We start from the raw sequence: 22,902 nt of genomic DNA, 5'->3' as shown, positions 1-22,902 counted from the left end.
TGCGTTATAGAATCAATATTTGTTTAGGTTTACTTACCATTTTTGTTGCTCGTCATTCCTTCCTACATCTCTAACCTCTCAGCAGAATCATGTTTCTTCTATTGAAACACGTCCTTCAGTATTCCTTTTAATGATAATCTGATAAGTGAATTCTCAGTTTTTGTTTGTGAATGTCTATTCAACTTCAGACTTGAAGGAGATTGTACTAGGTGTAATATTCTTGATTGGCTGTTATTCAGCATTCTGTTTGGTCTTACAGATTCCTCTTTTGTTGAGAAGTTAGCTGTAGGACTTTTACTGCTCCTTTGAAACTAATGTGACTGCTCTCTTCTGGCTGCATTTAAGATTTTTCTTTTTAATATTCAGTCATGTCACTCCAATGTGGATTCCTTTTTTTTTTTTCTTTAAGTCTGCTTAGGTTGGAATTCTTGAATCTCTAAATTCATGTCTTTTGTCAATTTTAGAAAATACTCACCTGTTACCTCTACAAATATAGCTTTAGCCACATCTCTCATCTCCTGGGGTTCAATTAAGATAGTACTTCTCTTACCCTTTTTAAAAATATTTCTCTTTCTGTCTTCTTCATGATCTAAACTGTGATTGTAGTTATATTTTTCTGTTAGAGATTTTCTATTTGGTTCTTTTTAAAATATGTGATTTAATTTTTATAGTTTCCAGTTTTCCTATAAAACATTCAAATTTATCTTTTATTCCCCAGGAACATTATAAATATTTTTACTTAAAATTTCTGTCTAGTAATAATTACAATAAATGAGGCTCTGATGGGTCTGTTTCTCTTATTGTTTATCCCTTGTTCTCACTCATGTTGTTCAGTTTTGTTACAATGCTGATCATCTTTAAGTCTCTTAAGAAATAATGAAATATTTGGTGGTAAAATGTCACTACGTTTACATCTAATTTTCACAGCAAAAGTAACATATGTAGCATGCTAAGATAAAGCAAAAGATAATATAGATATGGATAGGCAAAATTAGGTGCTCTGCCCTGTGTTCCATTATCATGCTACACTCCCTTCTATTCTAATAAATAATATAACAATGATTTATTTTCATATCAGTCTCTAACAAGACTTTTGACAACTTGAGGATGGGATAGGGTCTTACTGATATTTATCTCCAAGACTGAGTTTAATTTTTTTTTACCCTCATCTGAGGACATTTTTTCATTGTTTTTGAGAGAGGGAGAAAAAGAGTGAGACAGATAGACATCTGTATGAGAGACATACATTGATTGGTTGCCTTCTCATATGCACCCTGCACAGAGATCAAATCTGTAACCTGGGTATGTTCCCCCAGGTTGGGAATCGAATCCATGACTTTTTGGTCTATGGGAGGATGCTTCAACGAACTGAGCCATACCGGCCAGGGCAAGAATGAGTTTATAGTAGGTATTTAAATTGTTTGCTGAATGGACAAGGAACAATATGATAGAGAAATTAGCAGCAAAGGAAACTTGAAATCTGGAAAAGAAATCCCAAAAGCATAATGGGTGTCTTTTGGGGTGTGGGTGGGCCTGGGCTGGCAGAGGGAAGAGGAGTTGGATGCATTATGTTTAGAAACTGTGGCATCCTCTGATTTTGAATTTGCCATGTGAGCCAGGATCATTTTAAGCAGTCACACTTTGCTTAAAATCTGTGAGTGAAGTTTATGAAGGAGCTGGATCCACTTTAAAATACATGCTTTCCTATGTTTTTACACTAATTTGATTTCTTTTTAATTTTAGGAAACACTCCTTTACATCTTGCTGTGATGTTAGGAAATAAAGGTTAGTAAATATTTTCTTTTTTAAAATTTAATGTCACTTATGTATAGTCAGTTTTAAAATTTTTATGTGAATTTTGTCTCTTGAGTTTTATAAAGTTAATCTGATTATTTTATTTGCTAATTGAACTTAGGATTCAGTATATCAAAAACAAAAAATATTTTCTCATTTTCTACAGTAATTTTTTCTGAGTTAGTGGAAATCTTGTGGTAATCGTTATGCCTTTTTTAACTTTTTTTCTTGGTTATTTTATCAAGCAGTATTTTGTAATTTCAGGAGATTTATTTTCATATATTAAGGTTTATTAATTATTGTAATACTAGTATTCAAAGAGGTTTTAAAGGTTGTTTAACGTGGATTGTTTTGTATATCAAAACTCTTAAGCCTAGTCTTTTGTATGGTAGATGATTGTAAAGATTTAATACTTGTTTATTCTTTAATTAAACAAAAGCAACTCGTAGATAGGTGATTTAAAAGTTTAACTTTATAAGGCTATTCCAAGATGCCATAAAATCTTACTTATCTGGATTCTTAGTAATTCTGAAAGGAGAGGATTCCAGGTAGGTGATTGGGAACCTTTTAGATGTATTTGCTATATTTTTTAAAAAATCATATACTCTTGATTTTTTTAAACAGGCTTATTAATATTTAAGATTTTTCAGATCTAGATGTATTATTATGAACATTTGTTATTGTTATATAGTGTCATGTAGTTGTTGGTATAAACATTTGATCTCATAATACATGCTGATTCCAGGGGTATTTCCAGAATTTGTTTTGTTGAGAAAAATAATTCTTCTGCTAGTTTGGTTTTTAAGTTCATATGTTAAGTAAAGCATATGGTTTGCAGGATAATTTAATTTTGATTGTAATTATGTATAAATTGTTGACTCAAATTTTTATTTAGTTATGGTGGTTTTCTTTCCTGCCTGCAAGGAGTAGATCAACTTGAGTAACTTAGACATAAAGAGACTCATGAAGACGCTACCTGTTGTAGAAACTCAAGATGTGGTGACTAGCTACGTCTCAGGAAAAGCATAACCAAGACAGTTTGAGAGATCGGCTATCCTCCCTTCCTTCCTCCTTCCCTTCCTTCCTGCTTCCTCCCTCCCTCCTTCCCTCTCTCTCTTCCTTTTGTTATCCATCCATCATTGGTCTGTCTCTTACGGTGCATAGGGTATTTATTTGATATGTATGTAATACTCTCCCTTTTCTTGATTTATTTTTCAGTGTTAACGGAAATTGAACATGACCCAAAATAACTGTTCTAGAATCCTAAACCTTCATGACTTTCTGGTTTCAGTGTTCACCATCGACTAGTTTAGTTTCTTAGGTTCCTGAATTTCTGAGCAATATTTTGGTTGATTTAGTTCATCTCATTCCAAGCCACAGGGGTGAATGACTGGCAAGCTCATGAATTATTTTTGGGATATACTTCTGTGAAATTAGCTCTGGCTAGGCTGGCCTAGGGTGAGAGTTGGAGGTAGGAGAGGGAATCAGAAATAGAGAGAAAGAATGTTTAGTTTAGCAGCAGTGTGGGTAGGGCAGGCCATGATGGTCATCTCTAGTATGGCTATACTGATGAACATCTATCAGATATAGTTAGCTAAATTTGACCAATAAAAACTTAGGCTTTTCCGAAGGACATTGCAGCAGAACTTTAGAAAACACCTGAACTGTACCCATCATTTACAATATGCTAAATGGGTTTTCTTAGTCCTTTACGCTTATTTACTCATTTAACATCACAACCATTAACCCCATTTAACAGATGAAAAACACTTAACCTCTGAGAAGCTACGTGCTTTTTCCAGAGTAAAGTAGCAGGATTTTGACTTGAACTTGGATTATCTTGTTCTAGAGTTTGGATTCCTATCATGCTGAACTGTCTTGTTCTCTTTTCACTGAGAACCATTAAAAAAAAAGAAAAGATACATATCAAAGTTAGCTAACATCATGCTTTCCTCCAGTTTTCATGGCAGACATAATTAATTGGACACTAAGACTGATTACTCTCTTACATTTTGCACTTTAATAGTAAGTATGGATTTAGCAGGATTCGAATGTGAAATGAAGCACATCTTCCATTCCATGTCTAAGTGTTCTGACATTAGGTGGAGGAATTGTTACACTTCATCGTATATCAGCCTGCACAAAATGTGTTTCACAGAACATAAGTGTCATGGGATATTGATATTTCCAGTGAAACATTGTCTCCAGATCTTACCAATTTGGAAAATAGTTAATAAATATTAATAAATATTAAGCAGTTTTCTTTATTGTGGACCTTCTTATAACTTTGATATGCTAATCTGCATTCTGACCCTCTGAGTTGTTGGGAGAGGTGTTGGATAGAGTCATTGTCCCTTACAGTTATTTGCTCTTTTTCACAAGCATCTTAACACACGAGAATTCTCTGGAACGTATTTTGGGAAACAGATGATTCATGATCTGCAAATCATGTTGGTATATGCTCTTTCTGAGTCTTTTTCATAATAGACTAGGTTCGGCAGTTAATATACTGACCCATTTACATTTGTCCATTTATATTTTTCCACTTGTATACATTTTTTTGCTTTTTTTGTTACGGCCTTTTAATGTTTTTGGTATTTGGTTGCACAAGAATGAAATGGAAATGTGTAATAGAAGGTAAAACATCTACCTTAATTCTGTAAATTAATTTTGCATAATACTGTTCTTCAGTCTGTGCGCTTTTATTTTCTTCTTTAGAGATATATTACACCTTTTGTAATTTCATTGTTGAGGGGCACTCTCTGTTTTTATACTTGTTTGTAAGCACAGAATAAATTCCTAGGGCAATCAAATAGTATTTATTGAGTGAGTTAAAGAGAGGACTGTCATAGGACTTTTACACTTGTATTTACTTCTCTGACTCATCCTACAGAATAACCTTATCTTTTCACCTTCGAAGTCTGATTTTTTTGAACTTCTGGGTCCATTGATCATGTTGGCCATGCTGGCAAGAAAGTTTTTGAACTATGGATTTTAGTTAAAATGGATTATATTTAAGGAAGATTTCAGGAATCTTTATAGATGAAATAGAAAACTAATCATTAGTTCTTATACTTTGGTTAGACATCAGAGATATATTCTTCAGACCACGTGCTGCAACTTTTAACTAATTCTCAGTCTTTTTTGGATATGCAATTTAAAATGTTTTTCCCTCAGATAAGTCTAGGATTATTCCAACTCTCATAAGGGTATCTCTGGATGTTCTGTTTTGTTTCCAGCTATTCTATTTGTCCCATCCACCCTCTTTACATTTTATCACCTTTATAACTTTTACTTATTTATATGTGACTTCTGTTCCTCATGATTTCATTTTGTCCACACTACTCCATTTTTAACTTCTTTGTGCAACATTTGTGCATTCTTTAAGCCTTGGTGCCTGGTTATTAACTAACTTACTTTTTTATTCATTTTTTTTAAATTATAGAGAGAAGGCATTTGATTGATCAAGTTTTCTTTTTAATATATGAAACTGTGTCATAGGTCATTGGCATATCTGTGATTATCTGACTATTCCTAGTTGCTCATTTCTGTGTCAGTTGAGTTGTGACTGGTGAGTGAAGGGCACCAGTTCAGCAGGGTCTGTGATGTATCAGAAAACATAGTTGACAAGTCTAGCATATGTATAAATAAATCATACTAATTCTATACCTTAATTTACACTGTTGAGATACAGCTTTATATACTTGTTGTGCATCTAGCTTATTAGTATTCTTTTTTTAATATTTATTTTATTTTTTTTGCTTTTAAAAAAAACTTTTATTGTTGTTCAATTACAGTTGCCCCATTTCCCCCCTAAGATTTATTTATTTATTTATTTTTAGCGAGAGGGAGAGAAATATCAATGTGCGAGAGATAAATCTATCAGTTGCCTCTTGCACACCCCCAACTAGGGACCTAGCCCACAACCCAGGCATGTGCCCTGACTGGGAATCAGATCTTTTGGTTCACAGGCTGGCACTCAATCCATTGAGCCATACCGGCCAGGATTGCTTATTAATATTCTTAAATTAAATTTTTTCTTTAATGATTTTTAAATTATTAATAAATGCTTGTTGAAACAATTGAACTAACACAGAACAAAGATGTACAAGGGTGGGCAAAAGTCAGCTTACAGTTGTGAGTACACCAAACACAGAGTTAATAAAGCTATTGTATGCAGTAATCATAACCTGCATGCCTTCTTCCATACAAACAACTATAAACAACGTTCTGCCCACCCCTTGTATAAAAGCATCATATTTTCTACTTGTTTTTACTGATTGTAATGAACATTAATAGCCTAATGAGTATCCTTGCACACCCTCCTTCATATAACATATACGTAGAGGCTTAGTTTGTTTTTAACTGAAGTTAAATCACTACATACAGTACTTTGCCATGCTTTTCTTTTCACTGAACTGTTTATCATAAAATACTTGTACAAGTCTGTAGATACCTATTCATGTTTATGCTTCCCTAACTTCCTTTATGTGCACACATACACACATATATATAAACCCCATGGCAAGTTTCTTAGGGGAAGGTTCACATTATTCATTTATGTGTTTATAAAAATTCTTTTTATCTCATCTATCATTTTCTCTCCTTATTAACCCCCATCTCCCAGTAAACATGCTACCCTGTGTTAACCTGCTGGATATTATTCTGTACTTTTCTCCATGCTTATAAACTTATATACAAATATGTGTGTGTTATCTAAGTACACACTCATATATGTACAGTATTTTGCCGTGTATAATGTGCTCCCGTGTATAATGCACACCCATGGTTTTGGCCCAAACTTTCAGAAAAAAAGTCTTTCATTTTAATTTTTTTTAAAGATTTTTATCTATTTATTCTTAGAGAGAGGGGCAGACGGAGAAAGAGAGGGAGAGAAACATCAACATACAAGAGATACATTGATCAGTTGCCTCTCGCACACCCTTAACTGGGGACCTGGCCCACAACCTAGGCATGTGCCTTGACTGGGAATCAAACCTCTCGATTTGTAGGCTGGCACTCCATACACTGAGCCATACCAGCCAGGGCTCATTTTAACTTTTTAATTCAATTTTTTATTTATATACAAAAGCAACTATTGTATGCCAGTGTATTATTTTGTATACAGATACCGTTATTGCTTTCTAGAGTTACACTTTTCATGCATAAGCCTAAATAAAAGAATTAAAAACATTTATATACATATGGAATTAATACTGCCCATGCGTAATGTGCAATGTTATGTTTCCCTCAAAAATTTGGACTAAAAAGTGCACATTATACACAGCAAAATACGGTAGTTTTTTATTCCTTTTAAAAACATGGATGTTCCTTTAAGTCTGTTGGGATAGTTTAAATTCATTCCTTTAAAAAATTCTTGTATTTCTTTTTTCTTTCAACACTTTATTACAAAAAATGTCAAATATACAGAAAAACTGAAAGATTGTCACAATGAACATTGAAATACTCTCCACCTAAGTTTAGTAATTGTTAACATTTATCGTATTTATGTTATCTCTCTCTTTATCTTAGCATGTTACATATATTATTGTTGCTGTGCCATTTGAAAATTAGATGTAGACATAATGGCATTTTACCACCAAATGCTTCAGTTTGCATCCTGTAGGGACATTTTTCATAACTGTGATGTCATCATCACACCTATGAAAATTAATAGTATTGTTATATCTGATATCTAATTAGGATTTGACTTTTTTCAGTTTCAAGTGTCTGTAAATGTATTTTATATTGAACCAAGATACCATTGAGGTTTACTCATTGCATTTGTTTTATTTTAATCTAGATAAGTTTGCCCAGCTTTTTTCTTCCTCCTTTGTAACTATTTGAAGAGTCTTGACCAGTTAATTTGTAGAATGTCCCTCATCTCGGATTTCCCTGATTATTTTCTCATGATATTATTTAACTTTTTTCTTATTTTCTGTAAATTGAAAATTAGCTATAGAGGCTTAATTAGATTCAGTTAAACATTTTTTGAAAGAATACCGCATGGGCAATGTTACAAATTTTATTACATTGCATCACATTAGGAAACACTTAATGTCCAGTATCTCACTATCAATGCCACTAAGTTTGTTCTCTTGTTTAAGAGCTATCTCCAATAGCTCCACTTTAAAGGAACATTTTTTCTCTTTATAATTTGTGAATAATCCTGGGATGATATTTTGGTATCACATGACTAGCCCATTTTCCAGCACATAGCTTTTTACCTATTGGCTTTAGCATTCATTGAGGACCTTCTCCTAAATCAGTTATTACATTGGGGTTATAACATGCTGATTTTATAGTTTCGTTATTTTATTTTTTTAGCTTTCTAAATAAGATGTATTTTTAAATTATGCTTGACATACAATATTATATTAGTTTCAGGTATACAGTGTAGTAATTAGACATTTATATACAAAGTGCTCACCCCAATAAATCTAGTGTCTAGTACCTAACTGGCACCATACATAGATATTACAATATTAGTGTCCATATTTCCTATGCTGTAGTTTACATCCCTATGACTATTTTTATAACTGATAATTTGTACTCCTTAATCCCCTTTTCTCATTCCCCTCAACCCCCGTTTCATCTGGTGATCATCACTTCCTTATACTTATGAGTTTGTTTCTGTTTTATTTGTTCATTATTTTGTGTTTTTAAGCACAGTCATATGGTATTTATCTTTCTGTATCTGACTTAATTCTCTTAGCATAATACCCTCTAGGTCCATTCATATTGTTTCAAATGGTAAAATTTCATTCTTTTTCATGGCTGATTAATATTCCATTGTATATATGTACCAGATCTTTATCTATTCATCTGTCATTGGGCACATAGTGTGGTTCCATATCTTAGCTATTGTAAGTAACACTGAGATGAGCATAGGGGTGCATATATCTTTTCAAATTAGTGTTTTGGATTTCTTTGGATAAATACCCAGAAGTGGGATTGCTGGGTCATATGATGGTTCTCTTTTTAATTTTTTGCCCTTTCTTTTATATTTTGATGTCATTTGGGCATATCAATTATTTTTTTAGTGTGTTATGCATATCCATTCTTTTTGATGCTTACTTTCCTAAATTTGGTCAGAGGCTAATCATTTAAGCTGGCTCCTTTGTCCTTTTGATACGACTCTATTCTTAAAAATGGCTGCATATTACTCCATTATGCTTTAGTCAGTCATTATGCTATGGTGGATATTCACTTAGTTTCCAGTATACTTGTCATAATAAACAATGCTGAAGTGAACATTCTTGCCCTGGCTGGTGTAGCTCATTGGATTGAGTGTGAGTATGTGAACCAAAGGGTCGCTGGTTCAATTCCGAGCAGGGCACATGCCTGGGTTGTGGGCCAGGTCCCCAGTATGGGATGTGTGAGAGGCAACTACACGTAGTACAGTATTTATTTTATAGATCATTTATATTAATTTGGTTTCTTGAATTTTTATGTAACCTTTATATTGAGATTCTAAAAACTGCATGATGTTTGATATTATTACCACTTTGTGTTTCAGAATGTGCCCATTTACTTTTGGCTCACAATGCTCCAGTAAAGGTGAAAAATGCTCAGGGATGGAGCCCGCTGGCGGAAGCCATCAGCTATGGAGATAGACAGATGAGTAAGCAATATAATTACTGTTGCTCTCCAGTCTAAACATACAGAATGATGCATTTGGAATACTTTTCATGTAGTGTAACTTCCCACCTTTTGAAAAGTTTGCAGTTATTTATAAACATATATGCATTACTAGGAACTTGATTACTGGGTAATACACAAAAACAATTGAGGAATTATGTTTAAAAGTTTGTTTATTATTTTTTTCTTCTTACAGCATTCAGCCCTACTGGTGGTACTCTTCAATTTTTTAAAAATTCATTTAGAATGAAAGACCTTTTTAAACACATTGAGACCTAACTGTTCTTTCTGGCAACTGCTTAATTTTTTTGGAAGAGTAATTGGAACTGAAAATAATCGGTGTTTTAATAACAGTTATCTATCTGCTTTAATTGCTGAAAGTGAGGAAAAGTCTGCCTCCATTTTAGTCTTTAGAGAATTTCCAAAAAATGTCACATACATTTTTTACAGTATATGGAGTGTTCAGTTATTCCACTCTCCCTCCCCTTATACCTGTTTTTTCCCAACTTCATATACAGGTCTTATTTTTGTCAAAACACTTCTCAATAATTGAAAATTTTATAAAATTTAAATCTGGATGAATGAGAATGTTTCTGGCAATACTGTCTTTTTATAATTTGAGGCTGAAAATGACTACTTCAGTCTAGCTTTGTAGAAGGAACTATAAAAATTTTTGGTAGTTTTAATAAAGAAAAGCATAACATTGAACACTCCTGGGATGTTACCTGATTTAATTTTATTTTTGATGCTAAGTTTTGGGCCCTTACAGGCTTTTTCTTATGTTTTAGCTTTACATGTAATCCACATATTACATCTTTGTGGAGTTCCTGAACACCTTGGGCAACTTTTAATGGTGAAGTTAGATTTGGGTTTAAGATTTAATGTGAGAAAAAAATTGGGATAGTTTAACAACCATAGGAGTGTATATATATTGTTATTCATTGAGAGTTGTCCTTCTGGACAAACATCAAGAGACCCTTATGAGAGCAAGAAATTATACTAACTCTGAATTATTTCAGGGAAAAGATAAAAATATACAGCTCTGAGAAACTGAGAGTGAGTTCAGAGTTGCAGCAATTGGTCTGAAGGAACTTGCTCTAATATATCTAAATGATTAGCAGAGTGGAGAGGAAACCAGATGGGTTCCTGGATATCTGACCCATCTTGAGACTTCTATGACTTTAAAGGGTGTTCTCAGCATTAGTGAATATTTACTTAGTCCTTACTATAAAGAATGTGTATATAATAAGATGTAGAGAATGAAGTCATGTTTCTACTCTTTAGTAATTCATAATCTATGGGAAGGCCAGTAAACAGAGTTTTCTAAGAAAATCAGTTACTAGATATTTAGTAAAAATTCTAATGTAAAAATTGAATCACATAGTATAATAGTTAAGTCTGGTTTTTAAAGTGATTTCTATAGAGTGATATCTTAGATACACATTCTGAATAGTATCCCATTGCCAATCATTTATATAATTGTGTGTCAATAATTATTCAGACTTATATTTCCAGTACCATCACATGAAAGAGAAATATTTACTAACTTAAAGGACTATTAATTCAACAACCCTTATGGTAAATGTTTAGAAATATTAATGTGGATGTATTTATACCAGTGTTAAACACATCTGTACTTTGAAAATTTTTAAATTACTATGATTTAAGTTTTTGATTATTTAGCTTATATTACATAAAACTTTTGTGGGCATGAAATATAAATTATTAGCCAAAATTCTGTGACCTGTTTGTCTCTTTGGTCTGATTTCTGCTAGTATTTTTGTGCTACAGAATAATGAGCTAATGCTAAATTTCTTGTCAGAGGCTATTTAGAATTATTTCTTTTAAAACTAATAAAATTTCAAGGTTATGTTGCTTTTCTGCCTTATAATGGTTACTTGGTGAACACTGATCAGCCCAGGCCATTATCAGGGGAGACAGAGATACATTACAAAAGTCTTTTTCTAACTTACCCCTCTCTTCAGCTTTCCTCTGACCTAGACTGCTAGTTTCGTATCCACACTGAGACCTAGCTGTCTTTCCAGGAGAGACTTCCTGCGTAGTCCGTGCAGATTTACCTTATAATATGTATGTTATGGTAGTTTTAGGAGTTGTATCAGTCTGTGTCTTATTTTGTAGCACATCAAAGGTTAGTTTGGAGGGAAAGAGGCGGCAGTGCGTACTGACTGGCAGTCATGTCCAGAAGTGGCAGTCTTTTGATTTGGGTTTCAACTTTATATTTCTTCCTGGGAGAAGTCTTTCCTCAACTTCTGGAGCAGAGTAACTTCTCCTTTTCATATATTTTGAAGTGGGTCACTCTTTTCCTTTGCAGCATTCAGCACACTTCTAGTTAGTTGTTCAACAGTGTCTGTTCCCTACTCTGCATCCTGATGATTATAAGCTTTGTGAAGACTCAAGTCCTATGGAGGCTGTCTTATTCATCCTTTTATCTCTGGCTCCCCGACAGAATCTGGCCTGTATATGTGTTCAGTGAACAAAAACAGCAAACAAAATTTGAGACTACAGGAATGAAAATATTTCTGTAAATTATTAGGATTTGTGTTTACCATAACTCTCCTATGTTGTTGAGAACTTTATTTTTTTCTTATAAGAAAGTAATGATATTAATTATAGAAAATTACAAAATTGTAGAGAAAAAAGTAAGGAAATAATTTTACCCAGAGATAATCACTATTAATATTTTATTATAAGCATTCTTTAGTTTCTTTTTCTGGTCATATTACTCTTTGATATTAAATAAAATAAAATAACCCTTTAAAAATTTCTATACTTAGAATGAAGATCAAAATCTCTAACTTGGTTTATAAGATCCAGATGATGATGTCACTTTTTCATCTTCTTTATCTTGTTCTTTCTACATGGCTTTCTGTGAGTCAGCGTTGCTAGACTTTTAGTTTGTCATAGTCACACATCGTTTGCCTTCTGTCCCAACTTACAGTACTTCAGATCTCAACTCCAGCACAAGGAGCCTTCTCTGCTCATAGAGTGTGACAGAATTCTACCGTCACCCCCATTAGGCAGTAAGTTTCATTAGAACAGAGTTTGTCTTCTCAGTATCTACCAGATGCATCTGAAACATAGCAGGGATGCACCACTAGCTTTGACATTGAGGAACTCATTGTAGTTTGGGGAGAGAGAGCAATGAATATTCAGTAGTGTTCTGAAGCATATATAAAGTGCTAGGGTGAAGCAGTGGGGGGAGGAAGTAATTCTGGTTTTTGTAAGGTGTGGGTTATTTGAGTGGACTCTCAACAGATTTTAGGGTTTAATAAGGTGGGTAAAGACATTCTAGCCCATAGAAGCAGAATATTAGAAAGCCTGGAAATATGAAAAACAACAAAGCATATTTTAGAGAACTGTATTTCAGTGTGGCTTGCTAAATAAACTACAAGGCACACGTGGGTGAAGGGATGAAAAGTAGTTTTGGAAGATGAAGTTGTAGTGATAAAGGGGATACACTGAGATCTGCTTTATATGGTATTCAAGGTTTTGATCTCAATATCCAGTCATTGCAAAATTCCAGAAGACTTCAAAGCAGCAATGGAGATTATTGGATAAAACCCAAGACTTTTTTTTTCCAGTGAGCATTAAAAGAAGTAAAATATTTTTATTCTATTTCAAAAATATTTTCCCATTACATTTAGTCCCCTTATACCCTCCTCCCCCCTGTAATCACCACACTGTTGTCCATGAGTCCTTTTTCCTTTTTGCTCAATCCCTCTACCCCCTAAAAACCCCAAGACTTTTTAATTGAGCGGGAGGCAATAGGTTTTTAGGAAAAAAATCTTTAGATCAAATGTGGTAATCTTGTTTTAAAGAAGAGATACCATATTTAGAGAAGAGATAGATTAGAAAAATAATCACCCATTGCCAATTCTTTCACTTAGTTTATCTCCTGCTAGTAGTAGAAGGATTAAATTCTAAGATCTTAAATATGGATTAATGGTGATCTCATTAATTAATTGATGTATGGAATATAGCAGGAATAACATTATGGGATTGGATTAATTAGGTGTTAAGCTGGGTGAGTTTGAGTGATATATGATACATCCGGGAAGAACTGTCCCAGTAAGAAGTGGAAAATAGTTAGACTGGAGTATAGAAGGAAGTGGAGGACAGAAGCTACAGGTTTAAGTAATGCTTGGAGCAATAGGGAGTAGTTTCAGGAGGTTTAGGAATAATAAACTGAAAACTTTAAAAATACTTTTTATGGGAGAAGGAAAGAAATTGTTAAATTAATTGTGGTTTATTGGAGTTCTTCATTTGAGTTTTTGTATGAAGTCTATCTAATACCATCCAAATTCCCTAAAGCTAATTTTATCTTCATTATCAATGTTAAGATTCTTACAACATGGAAGTACAAATAGTGAGACCTCAAAAACATACTGGTGATTTTGTGTAATTGCATTCTGAATATTTGTTTCTGCTTCCATAGGAGAGTTTGAGTTGAAATAATTTTTTAAATGTCAAGTCTCAAAGAACAGGAATCTTTTGCATGTATTACTGTGACATATATTGTTGATGTTGCTACCTTTTTAATAATGTTTGGTAATTTTTATGTCATTTTGTGTTACTTACAGAATGCCTCAGTCAGTTACAAAACAACATATTGAGGTGATAAAAATTATGGCTCCTGCTGTACATTAAGATACCTTTTCAGTCTAGATTGAATTCTTTTCATTTTTACATTCAGTCTAAGGATTGAATTCTTTTCATTTTTTACATTCTAGCAGAGGTCCATTTCAATATAAAGGCAAGAGAGATTGAATAAATATTTATTAAAGTATTTGAGCTTATAGTGAGGAAGAAAAGCTACTGCATTTGGGTAATAAATATATCTCTGATATTAGAGTTAAATTATAACAAACATGGAGGTTAACCAGATTCATATAAATTTGAATCTGTAAAGAATTTTAATGATTATCTTGAATTGAAATAATATGTAATTTATAAAGAAAAAAACCCATCCTAGGTCCCAGTTTTTCAATTTTGCTGAATATCACTGGAAACTTGTACAATTGGGCACTGAAATGTAGACTTGTATTTGGGAACTGTTGACCTAGTTCACAGAGCTAGACTACGTCTCATGTTCTCTGACTTCTAGGTCTCAGCCTCTTCTGTCCTGAAAGACCTTTAGTAATTTAAACATTGTTCTATGATTTTTGGCTTTTTAAACTATATTGGAGTTATTTATTGTTAGACCTGTGGTTAAAAGAAAGAATAAATTTTACTGTTCTTTAGAATTCTTCTTTGGCCTTTTACTAATTTGGCCTATGCAGAGAAAACAAATCTTGTCCAAGCTTTCACTACTGTCTTCTTTCTATTTGTTTGTTTGTTTCTCTCTTTCTTTCTTTTTCTCTCTTCCTTCCTTTCCTTCCCTTTCCTTCCTTTCCTTTCTTTCTTTTCCTTCATTTTCTTCTTTCCTTCTTTCTTTCTTTCTTCCTCTTTTTTCACCTTCTGTTTCTGTCTGTATTCTACATAGGGTTGAAATACTTTATAAGAATGCATACTGTAAAATAGAAAACAATAGTATTTATATATATATATATATGTATATGAAAAAATATGTCAGGACAAGGAGGAAATCTGCATGTGTTGATGTATGAGTATACATGTTTTACACCTCAATGCATGTTTTTCTATCTTCTTATTTCCAGTGTAGTATTCTCACTTATTTTAATAAATGTTAGGGATTGGATGATTTTTGCTAGTCAATTCTAGATGTTCATTCTAATAGATAAAAATTATATTTACTTAATTGTAGGTACACTAGTAAGGAATTTATATTGAGCCTTTACAGTAACTTCACATAGTAGATTTGACTTTATTCTTATTTGACAAATGAAAAAAAAAAGAAACTTCTGTGTGGGGAAATATAGTAAGTTGTCCGAGTTTACACACAGCTATTAAGTAGTAAAGCTGGGGTTTACACTTAACATGTTTAATAAATCTCAATCTCTTAACTATTGAGAAAACATTAAGGAGGTCTTCAGGTTTATTAGATTCAGAAGTTATTTTCACAGATAGAATAGGATTTATTTTTATACATTTTTTTTCTGTATTATTAATAGGTAAGAATACAATCTCTGGTGAAAAAAGAACAGGTACTCCTGGTAACAATTGTAGATAATTATGTTTTTAGAAAAGTGGTATTCAGTGGGATTTTTGAGATCTGCTGCGTTTGAGATATTTTAGATTGGTGTTACTACAGGATATTCCAACATCTGACTGAGGTTGGTAAATCTTGGCTCAGTCAGTACATAACCTAAATTTGTACAGAAAATTAAAAACTAGGAAAACTAGTGCGATTTAATATAAATTGATGTTGAGGTATCTCGTCTCAATTTTCCTTTGGAACCATACAGTGTTACTAAACTTACTTGCTAACTTATTCATATATCTTTCAATATATCTGTATAAAAGCCAGTAGTGTCTTCTAGTAGGGTAAAATCTATTTTAAATTAATTTTTTAAAATTTAAATCTTAGTTACAGCTCTTTTAAGGAAGCTTAAGCAGCAATCCAGGGAAAGTGTTGAAGAAAAACGACCTCGATTATTGAAAGCCCTGAAAGAGGTAGGCTATATTTCTTTGTTGATTTTGCACCCCCAAAATAATTGTAAGTGTAGTTTTTAAACATTTTTAAAAATACAGTCGAATTTCTCACTAATGAGTAAGGGTCAAAACATGGTAAAAATCCTGCTTAAAATAAGCAGTAATAACTTAACAAATACTCTGATTATACTCTTATGGGAAGCACCATTTACTTTGAGCTAGGAAAGTAGGTAAAGAAGTACTGCTTGCAGTACATTAGATGAGAGCTCCAAAAAAGAAAGGAGGTAGGACATAACTAATGGCCATAATTTTTCTTTGTTCTTTGGATTAGAAGATTCTCTAAGAGCTGAAGCTGCTGCTCCTATGAGGAGCAGTTTGCAGCTTCCTTAGATGACAAAACTTTTTTTGTGTCCTACCTCATGACAGTAAGAGCTGAGGGTGCTTGCACAGAAAGTTTGATTGATTTTCTGCTATTTTCTTTTGTATTTTTTAAAAGATTTTATTTATTTGTTTTAGAGAGAGGAAGGGAGGGAGAAAAAGAGGGAGAGAAACATCAATGTGGGCTTGCCTCTCATGTGCCCCTTGTTGGGGACCTGGCCTGCAACCCAGGCATGTGCCTTGACTGGGAATCGAACCAGCCACCCTTTGGTTCATGGGCCGGCACTCCATCCACTGAGCCACACCAGCCAGGGCTGGGACATTTTTTTTAGACCATTATGAGGCTACACAAATAATTATTTTGGAAATCATTTTTTATAACCCTCTAAAGTTATTAACTACTTTTACAATAATACTAATTGATACTTCAGTTATACTGAGAAATGGCATATTTATTGATGCAAATTTAAATGTCAGTTCCAGATGCGTTTCTATGCAATTAAAATGTTGTTATAAAACCTACAGTGGTGCATATTTTCCTGTGTAAATAAATGTTTTGATGAGTGCTATTGTAATATTTTATTTTAAGTAATAAACATTTTTCTTTTTAACTCCAAACATTGAAAAATTTCTCTTCTTGTCTATAGACCTTTAATGATAACAGATTTTTTTTAAAAAGCAAAATGTTAAGTAGAGATAACAGCTGTTAACTAGAGGTGCATTCAGTAATTATTTATATTTCATTTCTCAGCTAGGTGACTTTTATCTAGAACTTCACTGGGATTTTCAAAGCTGGGGTAAGAGTATGCTATGTTTTATTATAAAATATGTACACATGCAGAATTGTGAGTGTAAAAATAACTATTATATAGAAATGTTAACATAATAAATTTGATACTTGCCATAGGGAAAATTAGTGTTTTCTATCACATTGAATGTAATGGATGTAAGGCACTGGAGTGGTATTTAATGATCTCAACCTTGTAAGTAACTTTTATAATTCTTATTTTTAAGATTAAAAAGTTTTGTGTTTTTAAAAAATATAATTCAGGTTTAAGTGTTATACTAATTTAATATAAGGAATTTTCAGAGGGAAGGGAAGTATAATTATGAGATTATTAAAATTAGTGAATTTAAGGAAGTTTGAAATATAGTACTTGGATCCCTGAATGTGCAAAATTTTGTTAACATTTGATTTTGCATATTTAACTTTCAATCATTTTTGCCACTTTTACTGCATCCTTACAGCCTCTGTCTTAATATACTGTTTGGTTGCACCCTGTTTCTGTTATTATGAAAGACTTTAATTTCTAGATATTTTACAGTCATTGATTTTACCTTGGTAGGTTTCTTTTTTCCCCATATTCCAAATAAGAAGTTTGATCCCGTGACCTTTACAAGCTAAACAATCAGCAAAACAACTAAATTTTGTTTAAAAAGTTTCTTTTAATGTAATCTATATCTAGGTTGGGATATAATGAGCTTACATGTGTTTTTTTAAGCATCTGAATTAATTTTTATGATACAAAGATATAAAGATTTGAATGTTCAGTAATATTTATCCCTAAAGTAATTGTAAAAATAAATCTTACAATAATTATAAAAGTAAATCAGATATTGACAACTATAGAAGCTATTGTTAACATTTCATGCTAATATTTTCAAACCATTTGCAACATTTACAAATGTGTGTGTGTGTGCGCACAAATATATATATGTATATACTAAGTATTAGGGTTTTTTAATGGACTCATACTATGTCATTATGCAGTTTGTCATTCTTACTAATATATCACAGGCATCTTACCATACTAGCTGATGAGGAAGTACTTTATTTATTTTAACAGCAGCATAATACTGTACAGGCATGGATGATTAAAGTTTTTCTAGTGTGTTTAATCTCAAAATATAGAGTTTTAATCCTTAAATAAAATTAGTTCTCTCCAAAATCGTTACAACTTTAGCTTGTCAGGCTAGTTTTGGCTCCATCAAAATTACACGTGATTTTATTTTTCTGATAGGCCTGTCTTGCCTTTATGCTTTGCATATCATTCAGAAATCCTGGTGTACCATACCACTGAGAAAAAAGAGATCTGAAGCAGCTTTGTTTAATAAAAGAGCTCCAAGTCAAATTGGTCTAAAGCCTGAATGCATTTTTTCATCCTATTTTTCATGATCTGCATAGACCCCCATCTTCCTTTGTGACTTTATACTAGGGTTGTTCCTTGAGTGTATTGGTTCTTTAACTGATTTTCTTAGTAATATTGGTGATTTAAATTCCAAAGTAGTCAATTTATCTTGCTGAGCAAAATGTGTTAAAATATTTTAAAAGTAACACTTCAATTGTGTGAAGAAATAGAAATGAATGTAATCATTCCTGAAATTGTTCATATATCTGTAGTTATAAACATATTATAAATGTTGCATAAACAAATTCATGATACAACCACTGAGGCACTTATTGAAAGTACTGATTCTTTGAGAACTTGACTTTGACACAAAAAAGTCAGCACATCTGTTTCATTGCTGATAAAGGATTTTTCTGATTTCATGTCTAAACTAGCACCTGGAGGCTAGATTTAGTTTAGACACTTTGGATTAAAAAACACTGGGTAATTTCTATTATTAGATTTGATTATCAAGCTTTATTCTAGAGTTTAGGCATGTTTCTTCTTGTCAAAACCACTAATAAAAAAAATAACAGGCCACCCAGAAGTAAGGGAATCTAAGAAATATTGAGATCCCAGGGATAAGTTTAATTCAGAGGTAGTGGAGTACACACACTCTACTCCTCCTCATACTGTGTTATATTCAGTGTTTGGCTGAAGATAGCCTCAGCCGTGGTTAAAGTAGGGAGAATAATTGCCCCATCTGTTGTAAATTTTCGTTTTGATGAGTATGAAATGAAATCATGTTTTTGAAGGAAGCCCTATATATATTGTAAAATGTCAAATAATTTATAGTATAATAATCATTACGTCAAATTTAGAGTTAGGCATATAGTACTTTTCAACAGAAAAACTGATAGTTTAAAAAATTTCTCTATCTTATAATTTGTAGAGCACCCACCCCACCCTATATATTTGGAGTTGCTATTTGCATATTATGGATAGAAAACATTAGGTTTACAAATGTTAATTAAAATCAGGGAGTAAGTGATAGCAAAATCAAAATTTAAATTTAGAGACTCTTATTCAGTTCAGTGACTTATGCTACCTTCGAAATACAGTGTCAGACTCTCAGGTTATACAGAGATAACAAAATGTAGACAGCTTAATTGTTCAATTTACACAAGAAGGGAAAAAGTCATCACAGAAATGGGAAAATGTAAATTGCTTTATTTTTAGAATGCATTAATAGCAGAAATTTTTTTTGCTTGATACTATTCCTTCTTTTTTTCTGAGCCTTTTCTTCTCAATCCCTCAAATCCCCAAGCTTCTTTTTTTTATATCCTGATTTATTTTACATAAACATTTAACATCTGTAAATGCTCTTCAAAAAAACATTATTTTCAGTTACTACAAATATATTTCCTCCCTCCTTCCCTCCCTCCCTCCTTTATCCTCACCTGAGGATATGTCTTGTTGATTTTAGAGAGAGAGGAAGGGAGTAAGAGAGAGAGAGAGAAACACTGATGTGAGAGAGAAACACTGATCAGTTGCATCTTGTACACATCCCAACAGGGGATCAAACCTGCAACCCAGGTATGTGCCCTGACTGGCATCTAACCCTCAGCCTTTTGGTGTATGGGATGATGCTCCAACCATCTGAGCCACCTGTGGTCAGGGCTCTCCTTGTTTTATTTTTAAGTGGCTTTCTTATTTGCTGCATTAGATTATGTTCTTGGGATTATTAATGAAATAATTTTGAAGTTGTGTTTATGAAAAATGACTTCTAAGCTGCTTTTTTCTTCGCATTCCTTTCTCATTTTCTGATTTTTTGATAAGTGGATATTGGTATATGATTCTAAATTTTGTCTCTGTAGGTTACTGTACTATTTCAAAAGATGTAATAAATTAAATTAAGTAAATTTAGAGTGTTATATTCGTCTAATCATCTTGTTTATGCTACATCAGGTACTTGAAGTCAGGAAAAATGGATCCCAAATAATGATCATGAAAGAAGAGCTTTGACCACTTACATAAATTTCTGCTATTATTGTGCTTTTCAACTTCTGTTGTTTCATATCAGGAATTTAAAAAAAAATTGATGCAGAGAGAGGGGGAGGGAGGGAGAAAGAGAAGGAGAGAAACATAGACCAGTTGCTTCCTGCACGTGCCCCGAATGGATATGGAACCTGCAACCCAGGCCTGTGCCCTGACCAGAAATCAAACCTGCGGGATAACGGGCAGCCAACTGAACCACACTGGCCGGGCAGAAAAAATTTTTATCAGAAAATGATTTTTTATATTCTTTGACTAGGGTAATTCTTAGTGGATACTCTATTCTTTTTGGGCAGTAAACTTGTCTTATTTTTGTACAAGAAAATGTCTAGAAACCTGTCTTCATTGCCGGAAATAATTTTGGATTCAATAACTTCTCACAATTTTAAAAAGGCATTGATATGTTAAGTGTACCCTTAGTGTTAAATAGAAAATATTGATGCTTTGAAAAAGTTAACTAAAAAACAGTCTTTAATTTTCGCTGCAGTTTTCGTTTCTTTCTAACCCTGGTTGATTTATCACCCATTTTGAACACTGAATTTTAAAAAATACATCTTTAATATATTTTACACACACACTCACACATGCTCACATACTCACATACACATCTGATATCTTAATTTCAGGAATTTTGAGCTTCACATTTTTTTCTTTTTTCTTTTTTGGTATGTGGTAGTTTATTATGGGCTGTTGGGCGGATTTAGTCATCCATAGAATGACTCTTATTTCCCCCCCAACATAGTAGATAATAAGTAATAAAAAACTATCAGAAGATAGCTGTGATAGGAGTGTGCACAACAGTGGAAGGTAGACATCTATAGGTAAAGAGTGTGATTCCATTGTATACATTTTGAAACTGAGGTACAGTGTGCTTAAGTAACCAAGGTCACATATTTGGGGTTCAAACTCCAATTCAGTTATTTAGCTTTAAAAATGTCTCTTCCTCTTATACACATTACTTTCTATTATTTAATCACATTATATTTAAAGGATCAGATAGGATATAGGTACGCCTAGTTACCCCTTCAGGTGGGGTTAGTTACCATAGGTCATTGTTTTTCTCATCTATAATAATATTCTGCAATATGTACCATATTTTGCTGTGTATAATGTACACTTTTTGCCCAAATTTTTGAAGGAAAAATGAGGATGTGCATTATACATGGGTAGTACCTGAAATACCTTGTACCTGGTCTTGTGTTTTGTAATTGATTATTACATAAAATTTCTTGTACCATAATATGTTCAAAAATAAATGCTAAAATTCCTCTATAATACAAAAAACAAGTATCTAAATATAAATAAAATGAATTAAACATTAGAACTGAAGGTATTTTTCCTGAAAGTTTAAGCCAAAATTGTGAGTTTGCATTATATACAGGAGTGTATTATACATGGCAAAATTCGGTACCCACCAGTAGCATTATATCAACTCTGCTAACTGTGTGGGTGGGTGGGCAAGGGTGGTGGTGGGGAATGTGGTGAACTATGTAGCAAACACAGTTAAATAATAGATACTTGAAGTTGCTCAAAATTGCTTTATATATTGAGTGGTAAAATGCTATTTTAAAGAAAATTATTATAACTTTGGTAAATTTCTAAAATGTTTGCATTACTCTTACTAACAAAAAAATTTGTAATGTTTCAGAACTTAAGTTAGTTAATTTTATCTTTTATTTTTTAAAAACACAGTGCCTTTACTTTCCCGAATTCTGCCTTCTGATGCTTGTAAAATATACAAACAAGGTATCAATATCAGGTAAGGTGACAATTTTTTTCTGAGTAACAGAAAATTGAGATTTAGAGGAAGCTTTTCTTTTCCATAGTAACAGCTTACATTTGGATGTAGTATTTTATAACTTAAACATGTTATACATACATTCACAATATTTTATCTCATTCAAGACATACTACAGATAACTAAAGGCATAAAATCTTGACCAAAACAAAGGTATTGTTCTTATTCACCTACAGAGTATCTAGAAGGCAAACAGTGAAGATCATGATGTAATATTAAGATTTAACATGGTGATCTCTATGGTCCTGGCTTTTTAAGAAATAAGGGATACATAGGAAGACCTAACTCTTGTCCTTTTTTCTCCATCCCTCTCATACCCTTCTCTCCTTGTCTACCCATGCATGAATCTATTCATTCACCTATTCAATCATTCATATCTATTCTAGTGAACTCTTTAAGGCTAATTTTAATTTTCTTCTGTTTCCTTTTAAAATAAGATTGATGGTTAGGTCTTATGGGAAATCTATTCATTTTACTCATTTTAGCAATTTTACTTTTATCATTCCCTATATCTTTAGCCTTATGTTAATATAGGTATATTTATAAATTAAGTAC

The 22,902-nt window shown here is 32.6% G+C and overlaps 2 protein-coding genes across 2 annotated transcripts in view; one reads left to right on the top strand and one right to left on the bottom strand.

Moving 5' to 3' along the window:
* The window catches only part of CTH (cystathionine gamma-lyase), a 73,496-nt gene extending 52,761 nt beyond the window's left edge, over positions 1–20,735 (bottom strand). Inside the window, exon 1 of the mRNA XM_053921752.1 lies at positions 20,731–20,735. The gene's annotated coding sequence lies outside the window, so the exon portion shown is untranslated. The remainder of the gene's footprint in view (positions 1–20,730) is intronic.
* The window catches only part of ANKRD13C (ankyrin repeat domain 13C), a 72,994-nt gene that overhangs the window by 15,982 nt on the left and 34,110 nt on the right, over positions 1–22,902 (top strand). Inside the window, exons 2-6 of the mRNA XM_024565387.4 lie at positions 1,744–1,785; positions 9,314–9,418; positions 15,944–16,029; positions 17,138–17,183; positions 22,242–22,308. Coding sequence (XP_024421155.1) covers positions 1,744–1,785; positions 9,314–9,418; positions 15,944–16,029; positions 17,138–17,183; positions 22,242–22,308 — 346 coding nt within the window. The remainder of the gene's footprint in view (positions 1–1,743; positions 1,786–9,313; positions 9,419–15,943; positions 16,030–17,137; positions 17,184–22,241; positions 22,309–22,902) is intronic.

Source organism: Desmodus rotundus, chromosome 3, assembly GCF_022682495.2.
Source record: "Desmodus rotundus isolate HL8 chromosome 3, HLdesRot8A.1, whole genome shotgun sequence".
NCBI classification, from domain to species: domain Eukaryota; kingdom Metazoa; phylum Chordata; class Mammalia; order Chiroptera; family Phyllostomidae; genus Desmodus; species Desmodus rotundus.
This window is presented reverse-complemented; position numbering and strand designations above follow the sequence as displayed.